General features: G+C 42.0%; 2 protein-coding genes across 2 annotated transcripts; both read left to right on the top strand.

The window, feature by feature from the left end:
- The first annotated feature begins 2,863 nt into the window (after positions 1-2,863).
- On the top strand, positions 2,864-4,815 carry LOC135678218 (polyphenol oxidase, chloroplastic-like). Its single transcript, XM_065190758.1, has one exon. It carries the CDS (start codon positions 2,885-2,887, stop codon positions 4,646-4,648), a length of 1,764 nt encoding a protein of 587 aa, XP_065046830.1. The 5' UTR covers positions 2,864-2,884; the 3' UTR covers positions 4,649-4,815.
- A 543-nt stretch (positions 4,816-5,358) lies between these two features.
- On the top strand, positions 5,359-13,946 carry LOC103991115 (probable receptor-like protein kinase At1g30570). Its single transcript, XM_009410472.2, has 4 exons — positions 5,359-5,478; positions 7,636-7,833; positions 8,070-12,881; positions 13,549-13,946. Exon 3 carries the CDS (start codon positions 10,292-10,294, stop codon positions 12,773-12,775), a length of 2,484 nt encoding a protein of 827 aa, XP_009408747.2. The 5' UTR covers positions 5,359-5,478; positions 7,636-7,833; positions 8,070-10,291; the 3' UTR covers positions 12,776-12,881; positions 13,549-13,946.
- The last annotated feature ends 1,052 nt before the right edge of the window (positions 13,947-14,998 follow it).

The following is a 14,998-nucleotide window of genomic DNA, read 5'->3' on the forward strand; positions in this document are numbered from 1 at the left end:
TCTCTCTGCGCGTTACGGGGTAAAACAACACAGAAAAAGCTTTAAGTGCAGTGCTCACGGATCAGATCTCCCGTTGACGGACCCAATCGGTGTCGGCAACCACCACCACCGCCACGCCCACCGTACATGAGATCACGTCAATTCAACGTGATCTCATGTACGAAGATTCTACCAAAGAAATAGACACGTTGTTCAAAATAAATTAAATTATAAAAACTCCAACATAATCTTTAAAAATCGAGATAAGGCGATGAAAGATTGGATCGTACAGTCTTAAGTCCAAATCATATCTTTGTTATTTACCCTTTATAAAATTAAACAAGTCAACTAAGATCTTTTATTTTATTACAATAACCCATAATAAAAATATTAGTTCTTATCGTTGAAGAAGAAGAAGAAGAAGAAGAAGTGCCCAAAAATATTATAAAATTACATGAGATAATATTACCTAATCTTTAGGTTGAATTGAAAATTCAGCAGAAACTTCGGATGCAAGCATAAGAGAGATAAGGAGACGAACTCGAAAGCCTATTCTATGCGAAGAACATCCTCAACATGTAAGATTTTATCCATCAATGGACGCAATTGACGCTTTCTCCGAGTCATCAAAGGCAATGAACATGGAGTTCCCAAGTACGTTGCCAACTTGCATGGTGTGTAGGACACGCATATGACCATGTCTTCTAAATGACATATACCAATCCTAGATTGCTCACCACTAAAGAACATAACTCTTTGACCTTTTGGTCCGTGTAAGGTATGTCTGCAAGCAATCGCATTACTCTTGTGGAAGAGTCAAGTTTGTCTAGCTGTGGATACTTTTGCTCTGCCTCCTTTTTCCCTCGAGGAGACATGTTATATGTTCGATGCTGATCTGCAACTACACGAGCTGGTAATTCAATGCAAAGAGTATGGCATATTCCACACGGATCAAAGTTAAGATAGACATCAACAATATGCACAGTATTCTGTGTGATGTGTTTCAGAGGCTCTTTTCCAACCATCATGCGGAAGTACTGCTGCTTATAAAGACTTCCACTGGCCTCTAATGTAATGTCCTATTTTGATAAGAATAGTCAAAGTTATGCTTCACCTGCCTCCTTGATAGCATAAAAGCTAATTATCATTTGTGATCTTTGGATCTCATTGTGTTTGATTTCCAATTAGGTTTAGCATGGTGGAGGAGTAAAAACAACTTGTGATAAGACAACAAGCCCTGAAACCACAAAACCTTCTTTCATGGCAGCAACCTCATCGATGTATCTCTGAACGAGGTGCATTGAGACACCCAACAATTCAAGAGATGTACAGCTTCATCCCATGGAAGGTATGATGTGGTAACATGTCCCACTCCTCTGGTAGATCAGTAGCCATGTAGCAGCAAACATGCATCGACTGATAGTGCCATGTGAACTAACTAGGCTGAAGTAGTGACATTGAGATGAGGACCTTAGGTTGGATCAAAAAGGACATCAACTTTATCTTATGGAGGTTATTATCTCATGAACAATGCAAATAGCGTTGAAGAAACTGATACTGATTGGACAATATTGGCTTTATCCTATACAAGTTATGATCTGGTGCCAAGTCAGAGAACATGGTTTCAAGGAATCAACAGCAAGTTGACCAAGCTTCACTATTGGATGAACTGAATATTATCTGAATCCAGCTCAAGTTTCAACAACCAAATCTTTGGTTGATGAAAGTGAGTGCGATGAGAAAGTGTTACTTTATGTCACTAGATGACATGGATGTTTCGATATCAATCCTTCCAACTTCGATCTGTTCTTAGTCTCCAAAAAATGTTCTTAGATAATTAGAGCTCAGATTGAGTGTCTCTTAGCAAAGAACAACTTGAAGACTGTGTTTGGTTGGAGGATGCTTCCAAACCCCAATTCACATTGAAGATTCAGATAAGCCATTTGAGCTCCAGTATCAATCTTAATTGGTGGGATGAATCCTATCATTTTGATACATGTAAAAGGATTCAACTTTATCTTTGTGATGCCATTTATCCAGTCATTTTCAGCTGACTGAATAGGGTGTTAGGTAAAGCAACAAAGATAGAGAAAAGAGAACAGGAGAGAGAAGAAACGTGCAATATATTCCAACACACACACACAAACCAGAGGACGGAAACAAGTCTAGCCATCGAAAGTAGATTACAAGAAAAGTCCACATCTTCATAGTTGTCAATGCATTTAATGATACTTCAATTTCATTGCTTTAACAAAAACTCACCTAATCGCATGTTATAAAGAAAAAACAAAATCACTATTCATGCCGGTAGATAACATCCTCTCATTCATTATTCCTTACTTCACAAGAACTTCTACTTTTCACAGGAACCATCCCATTCATGAAGTCCTGTCTCTATCCACATCAAGAGTCCTTCCCCAATAGGAGCTGCTGGTCTCGTGGGAACTCTTTCCTTCATCGTCGTCAAGTCAGACACAGCATTTAGACTTTTCTTTGCCTACATTTCCCTTCCTTCTAGTTAATGCACTTCAACGTTTGTTCCCATTGTGCTTCCTGACAAATCTTGTTAACATTCATATATATATATATATATATATATATATATATATATATAATGGTGTGGATTAATCACTTAAGATGGATCATCTTCTAAGAAGTTGGGTTCTAACACCAACCTAGCAAACTACCACAATAATGACAAGAGAACTCCAGCACGTAATTAAACCTCGATGTTAACTTGCCCCATTTAGTCACGCGTTGGTCTCCAAATTCATGTGTAGGACCGAACTGCACGTAACCAAAAAGTCATGCAAATGACAGCATGCAGGCTCCCCGTCCCTCTCCCACTATAAGTAGGTCACGTCCCTCCCAGTCCCACATCGATTACCAGTCCAAAGCGACGACCATGGCCGGCCTTCCTTATTCGGCTCCTCACCCTGCCACCATCTCCGCTTCCTCCAACTCCTTTGCATGCCCCTTCCGCAGCAAGGGGCTTGTCTTCCCCTACCCTACCAGAAGAGCACTCCATGTTCGTCCCAACATCGCATGCAAGGCAGGCGAGGAGCACGAGATCGCCGCTAAGGTCGACCGACGCGACGTGCTCGTGGGCCTCGGTGGGCTCTGCGGAGCCGCCGCTGGCCTTGGCGGGTTCGATAAAGCCGCCCTCGCTAACCCCATTCAGGCCCCTGATCTCTCCAAGTGCGGCCCTGCCGACCTCCCCACCGGCGTGCCAATCGTCAACTGCTGCCCGCCCTACCGTCCCGGCAAGAAGATTGTGGATTTCAAGCGGCCGTCGCCGTCCTCCCCCCTCCGCGTCCGCCCCGCCGCCCAGTTGGTTGACCCCGAGTACCTGGCCAAGTACAAGAAGGCCATCGAGCTCATGAAGGCGCTCCCGGCCGACGACCCTCGCAACTTCATGCAGCAGGCCGACGTCCACTGCGCCTACTGCGACGGCGCTTACGACCAGATCGGCTTCCCCGACCTTGAGATCCAAGTCCACAACAGCTGGCTCTTCTTCCCCTGGCACCGCTTGTACCTCTACTTCAACGAGAGGATCCTCGGCAAGCTCATCGGCGACGACACCTTCGCGCTCCCTTTCTGGAACTGGGACGCACCCGGCGGAATGATGCTGCCGTCGATCTACGCCGACCCTTCGTCGCCCCTCTACGACAAACTTCGCGACGCCAAGCACCAACCACCTGTCCTTGTCGACCTCGACTACAATGGAACCGACCCAACCTTCCCCGACGACCAGCAAATCGATCACAACCTCAAGATCATGTACCGCCAAGTCTTCTCCAACGGCAAGACGCCGTTGCTGTTCTTAGGCTCAGCTTACCGTGCCGGTGACCAGCCTAACCCCGGCGCGGGATCCATCGAGAACATGCCGCACAACAACGTGCACTTGTGGACCGGCGACCGCACCCAGCCCAACTTCGAGAACATGGGCACCTTCTACGCGGCGGCGCGCGACCCCATCTTCTTCGCCCACCACGCCAACATCGACCGAATGTGGTACCTGTGGAAGAAGCTCAGCAGGAAGCACCAGGACTTCAATGACTCGGACTGGCTCAAAGCTTCCTTCCTCTTCTACGACGAGAACGCCGACTTAGTTCGGGTCACGGTCAAGGACTGCTTGGAGACCGAGTGGCTGCGCTACACGTACCAAGACGTGAAGATCCCATGGGCGAACACCCGACCGACTCCCAAGCTCGCCAAGGCGAGGAAAGCCGGCAGCAGATCGCTGAAAGCCACCGCGGAGGTGCAGTTCCCTGTGACGCTGGAATCCCCGGTCAAAGTGACGGTGAAGAGGCCCAAGGTGGGGAGGAGCGGCAAGGAGAAGGAAGATGAGGAGGAGATACTCATAGTGGAGGGGATCGAGTTCGACCGCGACTACTTCATCAAGTTCGACGTCTTCGTGAACGCGACGGAGGGCGACGGCATCACGGCCGGGGCCAGTGAGTTCGCCGGCAGCTTCGTGAACGTCCCGCACAAGCACAAGCACCGCAAGGATGAGAATAAGCTGAAGACGAGGCTGTGTCTGGGAATCACCGACCTGCTCGAGGACATCGGCGCGGAGGACGACGACAGCGTGCTCGTCACCATCGTGCCGAAGGCAGGCAAAGGAAAGGTGTCCGTCGGCGGTCTTCGGATTGACTTTTCCAAGTGAGGAAATAAAAGAATTCACGTGCCGTGCCTGCTTTCAATGTACGAATAAAATAAGAGTGCATCATCACCGACCATGGTTCTACTTTAAACTTCGTGTTGTACGTTTGATGTCAGTAGTCTCTCATTGTTGTTGTTTACAGTTTCTATGGACATGCATTTGCAGTATCAGTCTTCGTATGTTTCCCGAAGTTAAATAGGTTGCATTTCCAGTAGTATTTTTGAAGCTATTAAGAAATATCGAAAAGAAAAATAAAAAGGAGAAATATTTCAATGGTCAAAGTCAAAATCTTGGTGGCCAATCTTCGAACACACAGGAAAGAGGCTCCCGACATGCGCCGACTCTGACGTCGGGCCCACATCGCTACTTTCTTCGGCCGTCATATCGCGAATCTTAACGCGGCGACTCTCCGATCCAACGGCTGGTCGCCACGCGGTGGAGGTCACGACGCCAAGCGCCCCGTTGTCTCCTTGGCCGAAACAAGCGACGAAAGGTTCCCGCTGTCATCGTATTCGGGTTGTGAGAAAATCGAGCCCCTTATTCGTACCCGTACGTGATTGGAGAATCTCCACAAGGCTTTATAGGGTCCCGCAGGTCAGTGATTATGGTATAAGCATGAGGGAAACTAGAACTTTTAGATTCGGTAGAATGATGGAAAAGAATACTAATAATGCATATATATATATATATATATATATATATATATATATATAAACCAGTCGTCTTGAGAGCAGAAAAGGCGTCGCTCCTCGTGCTCAATCCCCCCACCTCTTTCCTCCTTCCCTCCGATCTCTCGGGCTTCCTACCGTCCGATCTCGTCGATCATGTCTTCGGTAAGCGATCCTATCCTCCTATGGACTTCCTGTGCGACTTGTGATCCCTTTTCGGTCGAGTTAGCCCACGGGTGGCGTTCTTCTTGCAATCGGTAGGTGCTTTAGTGTTCGTCTTTCTTCTTTCTTCGACATCGATGAATCGGATGTTGATTATGCAAGCAAGTGTGATACTTTCCTCGGAGTTTCCTAATCGAGGGAAATGAGTGAGTTTGTTTAGGTCCGCCTACTGGTTCCTATACCGTTTGGGGATGGGCAGAATGTTGCGGGAGAGTGACTGTGGTGTATCGATTTGATAGGTTATGGAACTTGATTGTTCTTACATATATGTAGAAATCGACGATTTTAGGTTTATTTCTGTAAAACCCAGTTTTTTTATGATGTGTCGTCTTTCATCTTTTGTGCTTTTTGTTGAATTAGTACTTCTGATGCATTTTCATGTTCTAAGTACAAGATGTAAAGTAATTCAGGTCATTGGCTTTATGTTAGGAGTTTGAAATCTAGACATGCATTACCTGTTTGTGTAAGATAATTTTCTGTTAACCCAAGACTTCAAATTGGAGTGTCTGAATAGATTGTTTGACCTAGAGTGCTGACTACAAGTTCTTAGACAGACTTCAACTTGAAAAGGTTTACAGGTCCGCGAAATGTCTGTTGATATGTAATTTAGTTATATTTGGATAAGCAGCTACCTAGAATTAGGTATATCATTCTTCTCACTTTCTTGAGCTTAGCGCCTACTGTCAAGCTTCACATTGAATGTAAGAGGATGGTGTTGATTTGTTTCCATACACTCCTTGTCCTTTCTTCTCCAAGCCGGAATTAAATAAATTAAATTTGGCATGATGTTTCTTATCAAACATGTCTCTTATTTTTGGGAAATTCCAAGGGTGATTTGGACCTAATTTGTTAAAGCATATCCAAAATGGAACAATGAAGAACTAACATAATAAGCTGCAGAAGATACTGGAATGTTGGTTCAATTAGGTTTTTTTACCACATCCACTGAAGGAACAATGAGTTTCTTTATTATTGAAGCAATAGTGAACTTGTTTTATTGCCAGTTGAGTTGCCAGCTAAAGCATAATTCTGGGAGAAATAAATAAATAAACCAATGCCTCATCTTACAGATTTCATCTTACATGCCGATTTGTTAGGTTTTTTTATAGTTTACGTATGTTGCCTTCTCAATCTTCTACGTTGTTGTACTTTCATGTCAGAAGAATTATGGGTTTGAATGAAGTGTTTCTTTTCAAAGTTTTACTTTGTTATACTTATGAGAAGGATTATTGTGCTTTCAAGTACTTGAGTGAACCTTTGCTTTTCAAACTCTTGCTTATGGGAGTACTCAACTGAATTAAAATTTATTTAAGAAGATAATTGAAGTTTATTCAAGGAATAAAGACTCCAAAAACTTGTGATAATCTTCTGTGTTGAGAACTAGGAATAACTACAACAAAGAGACATGTGGTTATAGACATGCTAACATAGCTTAACTGCAGTGTGCTCATAAGCTGTTTTTTTTTTTTAACTTGTGTAGTTCCTAAGGTTATTCGATTTTTTTTTTTAATAGTGAGAAGTTGAAGAAGATTGCCTGTTGATTGCTACTCTGCTATGAGATGATCCTTACTCTTTGTTCTAATAATTGTAACTTTAGATGCTAATACATTAAATTTCCAAGCTACAATCCTCTCACTGACATCCGGTGGGTCAGTAATTCAACAGAATGGATGTTCTGTTGGGAAAATTGAGAAATGTGTTTCTTTTTTCGTTTAAAGCGTGTATACCTATGTTAGATGAGGTGGAAGATATTATACAAAAAGTTAGGTTGTTGAGAGGATGTTCAGATACGTAAATGTATGGGTTTGTAATAATGATGGAACAGAAAATTTATACATTTATGAACCATTAAGAATAGTTCTAACGAGGATTAAAATGAGAGAAGACCTATAGTAAAGGAAGATCTTAAAAATATTTTTTTAGAAAGAATAGATATGATGGTCCTTGGTTTGACTGGTTAACCAATGGCCACAGATTCTTCACTGTCATTTAAAATTAACTAGCAATTGTTTTCTTGATTAATGCTGCTACTTCAAGCTTCTTCCTCACCTATTTACAGTTTCGGTTTTCATTCAGTCTTTTATCTTTTGAGTGCATCAGGAGAAGGGTCAACCACTGCCCAAGTTTGGAGAGTGGGATGTCAACAATCCTGCCTCAGCTGAGGGGTTCACTGTTATATTCAACAAAGCTCGGGATGAAAAGAAGACAGGTGCTAACTCCGGGGCAACAGCAACACCACCAAGAAATGATGCAGGTGGTTTCCAACAGGATGATACGTATCAGTATCGAAGAAAAAGTGTATGATCCTAACTTATGCTTTTCTGTTCCTTAATCATTACTGAACTTTGGATCTAATGATAGGAAAGAAAAAGATCGAAAACCCATATTTATATTATTTTTGCACTCCTATCCATGATGATATTGATTTCAAACTCAAACTAGCTTGAAACTGTCATTTGCTGCTTTCTGTCGTCACAAGCACAGTGCTCTGTTCTTCTTCTTTTAACTAATCACTATATTTTGATTTGGTTCAGCGGAAGTGGTTTTGCTGCGGTTGAATGCCTGCTGTTTGGAGCCAATAGGTACTTGTTTATCTTAGTTTGGGGTCGCAAGCATAAAGAATGTTTGTTTTATTGGAACAGATGCTGTTTATGAATAATTATCATATCTGGTTCGTGTGAATCGGTATTATTTGTAGACCAAAAAAAGAGGGCAGATCGATGGAAGATGGTTTATATCTTGTTCAATTTTGCTGTATGATTGCCGAGCGTAATTAGAAGATAGTTGTGTGTAGATTTGCAAACAAACACACGCATTCCTTGCATAGTTCTATAGGATTGTGCGCTCCAACACCAGCCAGCCTTAATAGTCTTCCTCCATGATCTTCTTTCTTCCTCCTTTACGGCCATTGTATCTCATGTTTTATCATATTATTCCATCCAAAATTCATTATACTTGGTCTTATTGAGGATGAATGAATGACTTCCATTCTATCGGGAAATATGCTCTGAGAGAAATGAAGTGTGATTTCATATATTTAAGTTGTCGAGACCTATAGATGTTGGTTTATTAAACGTAAACTTAAAGAGGCAAAGTACAGTAATTACTTTGGAGTATGATGAAGATGTATATATATATATGCAATTTTGGGTTTATTTAATTATATTTGCTCTTCCCAACTCAGTATCCATTTCCTTTTTCGATACTTTTAAATTCTAATCCATATTATGCATGTTTTTCCCAAGTCATTATCATATCAATTGCAGGTCCAAAATGTGTCATCTTCCCATGCATTTTTCATATTAATTGCAACTCCAAAGTGTAAATATAAGAAAAAAAAAAAAAAAGGGGGCAAACCAAAGTCACCTCAGCCAACAACACCTCACATGCCTCATTTCTGCTACAGCCATTAAAAAAGATAAGGCCCCAAGGAATCTTTCCAATAGTTCAACCTCTGCCATGATTGGTTGTCCTAAATCTTATGAAACACTCTCAAGATTCTTCAAATCTACACATCATTTCTCTATGGCATAATATTGTAGAAATTTCTAGGGCCTATGATTGTTACTGAAGGTCTGAATCTGGGAGCAATTCCCATGACAGAGACATAGTCCGGAGGCAAAATAGTTTTCTCTGTTCTTGGCTGGCATTTCCAGCCACCGAGCAACATGGAAAACCACATTCCACACGAATCATGGCCTGATGTTGTGCCAGAGCACACGGTCCCTAGTCGTTCAAGTTCCATGCAAATGTGTTGTGCTTCTTCTTACTGCGTGTTGGGAAAATGATATGAAGCTCCCATCCATTGATAGATCAAGAGGTGCACTGTTTTGTAAGGATCGAAGCAGCGGACATGATTAGCATGGATGCATGTTTTGTGACAGACTCCGGATGGAGTCGAGTAAGGTTGTGATGGATCAAGAAATTGGATGTTCGGTGACGAAGAGATCGGATGGGGCAAAACCTTGTGAGCGAGGGTGATTCACATAACAGGGATGGATATATGTAGCTGAGTTATGACGAAGAAGAAAAGCCAAAGAGAGATAAGTCTGTCGACAGTGGTTGTGATGATCCACCCGCAGACAGCAGCAACAGCATGTGCCCCATCACCCTCAGTGTGGATTCTCCCTCACTTGGGTGATGTCAGCACCCACATCCCCTGTCACAGCTGCAGCAGAGAGAGAGAGAGAGAGAGAGCGATAGTAAAGCCAAAGTGATGCCTGGAGCTCAAGTTTTGAGCCTCCCGCAAGCAAATGCTGCAGCTGGGAAGACCCACTGAGCCCTGGACACTCCTGTCATAAAGGAGGAGATCCATCTGCGGTACACCGAGCATCTACTCTCTGGGTGGGCTTCTCGTCGTCGCAAGGTACGCAGGGACGAGAAAGTTCCTGCCTTTATCGCAAAGATCGCTTCTTTTCGCCGGTCTTTGCTGGGTTCTCAGTTTGTTCTTGGTCGGAGGACCGTTTCGTATCAGATCTGTAAGCTATTTTGCTCGGATGAATAGAAAAGCTGGTGTATCAGACGCAACAGGAGGGAGATCTGTACGGATCGGTTGATCGTGTCAAGGATTTCATCGTCTGAGATCTTGCCTCGTTCACGTCAATTCCTCGGATTTCTGGGTTTTGGGAGCATCTCAAAAGGAAAACTCTCGTTTTTCTGTCTCTTTGCTGTTCTAATTTTTACGTTCTTAAGCATTGCTGGTAGATCTTCTTGAAGGATGCTTGGTAGCAGATAAAGATTTGGATTGGATCAAAGAATGACGTTTCTTGGGCTTCTTTTTCTGGGTCTTGCATCATTTTCTTTTGGAACTGGAAATGCTCAAGCGAACAGCTTTCTCGTCGATTGTGGTTCTAATTATAGCACCACTGATGCTAATGGTAGGAAATGGGTTGGAGATTCTTCCGGTGATGGTTTTTCCCTGAGCTATCCTGGAACTACTGCATCGACTTCCACAGTGGAAGAAAACTCCGTTTACCAGTCCTTATATAAGACTGCTAGAATATTTGATACTCCATCTCACTATGGCTTCAATGTGTCTTCTGGGAGTTACTGCTTGAGGCTTCATTTCTACCCCTTCTCGTTTGTAAATTTGAATGTCAATGATTCAGTGTTTGACGTAACCGCGAACGAGCTCAAGTTGGTTTCTAAGTTCAATGTGCTGGCAGAAATCTCATGTCGGAGCACCACAAACAACTCGGTCATTACTTCCCTGGTGAAAGAGTACTTCCTTTACATCAGTTCAAGTGAACTGCGAATTCGGTTTGTACCGAACTCAGGGTCATTTGCATTTGTCAATGCCATCGAGGTTTTCGAAATACACAACAACTTGTTTGTTGACTCTGTCAACAGAGTAGGCAGCAAGGAGAAGGTTCCTTTGAGTCTGAATGACCTTGGAATTGAGACGATGTACCGGTTAAATGTTGGAGGGCCGGCACTTGAATCAAGCAAAGATCGAGATCTGTGGAGAACATGGGAGCCGGATGATGGATTTATGTTTTCTGTGAATGCTGCTACTGCAATTAGTAGTATGTCCAAGATAAGCTATTCATCAGTTAATGACTCTTCGATTGCACCTCTATTGGTTTATGAGACAGCCAGAATAATGTCTGATAATGAAGTTGTTGAGAAGAGATTCAATGTCTCATGGAGGTTTGACATAGATCCCAACTTTGACTACTTGGTCCGGTTGCACTTCTGTGAGTTGATCTATGACAAGCAAAACCAGAGAATTTTCAGAATCTACATCAATAATAAAACTGCGGCGGAAGAATACGATGTGTTTATGCGAGCAGGAGGGATGAACAAAGCCTACCATGAAGACTATGTTGATATTGTACCACAGCAGATAGACACCCTTTGGCTTCAGCTAGGGCCTGATTCATCGATAGGTGCTTTGGGTATTGATGCGATCCTCAACGGTGTGGAGATCTTCAAGCTCAGCAGGAATGGAAATTTAGCTCATGTTTCAGAGAGGATTGGTACTGGTGGGGAAGGATTTGGTACAAAGAGGACAAAAAGTAAAGTTCTTTGGGCAGCCACCGGTGGTATTATTTCTGTGGTTACCATTTCCATGGCATGTGTTTTTTATTGCCACCGAATTCAGAAAAGGAAAGCAGATGGTGTTAAGGAGAATCCTCCTGGTTGGCATCCGCTTTTCCTTCATGAGACAATTGCAAGCACCACAAATGCTGGCACATCCAAACTGCCTTTGATCAATGATGGTTTAGCAGCTTCTTATAGGCTTGGTAGAAGATTCACTTTAGCAGAAATTAAAGCTGCGACAAGCAACTTTGACGATTCCTTGGTCATCGGAACCGGAGGCTTTGGCAAGGTCTACAAAGGTGAGATTGATGACGGGATACTGGTTGCTGTGAAGCGAGGAAATCCACAGTCACAGCAGGGCCTAGCAGAATTTGAAACAGAGATCGAAATGCTGTCAAAGCTTCGGCATCGGCATCTCGTCGTGATGATCGGTTACTGTGAGGAGCAAAGAGAGATGATTTTGGTTTATGAGTACATGGCAAATGGGACACTTCGAAGCCATCTCTATGGCACTGCTCTTCCAGCTTTATCATGGAAACAGCGGGTTGATGCATGCATTGGTGCAGCACGCGGTCTACACTATCTTCACACTGGTGCAGACAGGGGTATTATCCACCGAGATGTCAAGACAACAAACATTTTGTTAGACGAGAACTTTGTCGCAAAGATGGCCGACTTTGGATTGTCAAGAGCCGGTCCCTCTGTGGATCAGACCCATGTGAGTACTGCAGTGAAAGGGAGTTTTGGTTACCTTGATCCTGAATATTTTCGGAGGCAGCAGTTAACCCAAAAATCAGATGTGTATTCCTTTGGAGTTGTGCTCTTTGAAGTTGTTTGTGCTCGTCCAGTGATAAACCCAAGTTTGCCGAAGGATCAAATAAACCTGGCTGAATGGGCACTGCGATGGCAAAGGCAACGGTCACTTGAGTCGATTGTGGATCCCAGATTGGCAGGAGATTACTCTCTGGAGTCTCTGAAGAAGTTTGGAGAGATTGCAGAGAAATGTCTGGCAGACGAGGGAAAGAACAGACCTACAATGGGGGAGGTACTTTGGCACTTGGAATATGTCTTGCACCTGCACGAAGCATACAGGAAGAGTGGAGATGGGGATTCTTTTGGGAGTGGTGAGTTAGGATTCGCAGATGTGTCTTTCTCACTCCCATTTGTCCGAGAAGGAGATGAGGAACCTTTAACGTAGCCATCAAGATTCAAAGATTTCCTCGAGAGCCAAAAGGCCTTCGACATTGTTCTCTGTAGACAGTTGCTGGTGTTGGTATTCCAAAGCTATTTTACCATCAGAAAAGGCAAGTGGTTGTATCACTTTCCCAGTACTAAAGCTTTTATGCTTGATCTCTTGTGACTGTAACTCCTTGGTACAAAATCTTAAGAAGTTTGTCATGTTAGTGATCCTTCCCTTGTAAAAAGGAAATAGTTTCTCGGAATCATTGAAGAATTCTAATTCTTTTGAGAGATTTAGCTAATTGTTTGTGATTTAATCATTCTGAAAAGCCAATGTATGTCAGGATTTTGCCAAGGCTGCTAAATAGCAACATTCGTTGCTTTTTTAAACTTCAGATCGTGTGGCGATTACCGGTTTTCACTTCAAGTTATTGTCTATTGATTCAGAATACTTGTTGTCGATCTTTGTCTTTTAACATAAGTTATTTTGCTTGTGCTTATTTAGCTGTTCTTGCTAGCTTAAACAAGTGTTGGTATCAACTGGTAAACTTAATTCAATCCAGTATTCTGCTCAAATGTTGCCAGAATCAAAAGTACGAAAACCAAAGACGACTTTTTTTAATTAAAACTCCATAGTTCATTTTGCTGAAAATTGCCAATGAGAGATGTCTCCGGAAGTGCAACAAGAGGATTTTTATTTGATTATTGACTCTTCATGCCAGCACTATTTATACGCAAAATCTGTAATCGATATTACCTAACCTATCGATGTCTTTTGCCTCCTTTTACCAGGAAAAACTGTTCTAGAGCTAGCCGAGCCGCCAAATGACACTTTAAAATGTGTTTCCTATGAAGGTATCTTCCCTCATGAGCTAGCCTTTTACATCTGGGCACCAGATTGACATGAGATTTATGAAGACCATTTTACTGTGTGTTAAAAACGACAACAATTGCAGGATGCTTTTTTTTTTGGCTTGGCTGTGGGTGAGCAATTATATGGTAGAGTTTTATGAACACAAAACAAACTGCTGCTATCTGATTTGCTGAGAGTCATACTCTCCATGTTAAGCAAACTTTTATGTAATCAAGGATTGCATTTTGTAGTCATATCCACAGAAGTGCAAATAGGAGACGTTTCTCTTTTTTTGTTGCTTACCAGTCTTAATCAAGTAAACATTTTTTATGTTGAATTGACTGTTTGTTATCATGTTTTGTATCATATTCATCATGGAGATTTAATGTTACCGAAAGACTACACTTAGGTATTGAAAAGATCATTGTGCCAACAGTTCTGTGAGCACAACACATTCTATATAATGGACATCTCTGCCCAGCGTGAAGCTCCATTTTCAAGAAAAGTAGTTGGTTGATCAATAATGTTATCTCCTATTCACATTCACTTGATATTTCCTGTTCGTTTTATTTTGTAAGATAGCTTCGGATAGAAAATGTTTAACTCGAGATTTCACAAGTAAACATATTAATAATACTTAAAAAATAAAATATGTTACAAACATAAACTTTACGAGTTCTGAATAAACGTGTGACAAAAGATCCGAGGTGATCTATCACGATCAAAAGTCTTCAACATAACATCATCACAGGACAAGATAACAAATTAGCCTTAGATAATACCTCAAAAGCTCGTCCACTTATATGCTATTCGAGTAGCTTCAGAGTGGTATATTGGCTTACACTTTGCATTACTCAGCGGAGCTAGAAGACTCCCAATATAATCGTGGTTAGATAATATGTTCTTGAAAATTTTATCTTTACTTAACGATGACACATAATTTGTATTTACAAAAGTAAGATGGTCTGATAATCCTCTACATGCCATGTAAAGAATGAACAAAATCGAAAGACACAAATATACACAAACATTATATCGAACATATTGTGCTCATGATATTCTCTCGTACTTATTCCTTTAACGTTCCCCTTTAATCTTTAAGAATATTGTATCTTCTCATCATTTCTGAACCTTTAATTTTCTGCTTTAATTACAATGCTTTCTTGGCCTAGTTACTTTTTATTATTGTTGTTATTAAGTAGTCAAACTTTGATACCGTAATACCTATAATCGATGCATTTGGCTATGAATATAGATCATGATTCTTCAAATATTCAGAGAGTTAACTAAGATAGGCCTGCCAACACACATCGATCAAAACCAACTACCAAATCACAAATGCTTCTTACAGATACTAACAAGTCAAATTGCCGAAGAGGTCATCATCAC

The sequence above is a fragment of the Musa acuminata genome, chromosome BXJ1-7, assembly GCF_036884655.1.
Source record: "Musa acuminata AAA Group cultivar baxijiao chromosome BXJ1-7, Cavendish_Baxijiao_AAA, whole genome shotgun sequence".
Lineage (NCBI taxonomy): Eukaryota > Viridiplantae > Streptophyta > Magnoliopsida > Zingiberales > Musaceae > Musa > Musa acuminata.

Bases quoted from the DNA above. Each gene is read 5' to 3' on its own strand.
- LOC103991115 (XM_009410472.2), top strand. From the start codon at position 10,292: ATGACGTTTCTTGGGCTTCTTTTTCTGGGTCTTGCATCATTTTCTTTT.
- LOC135678218 (XM_065190758.1), top strand. From the start codon at position 2,885: ATGGCCGGCCTTCCTTATTCGGCTCCTCACCCTGCCACCATCTCCGCT.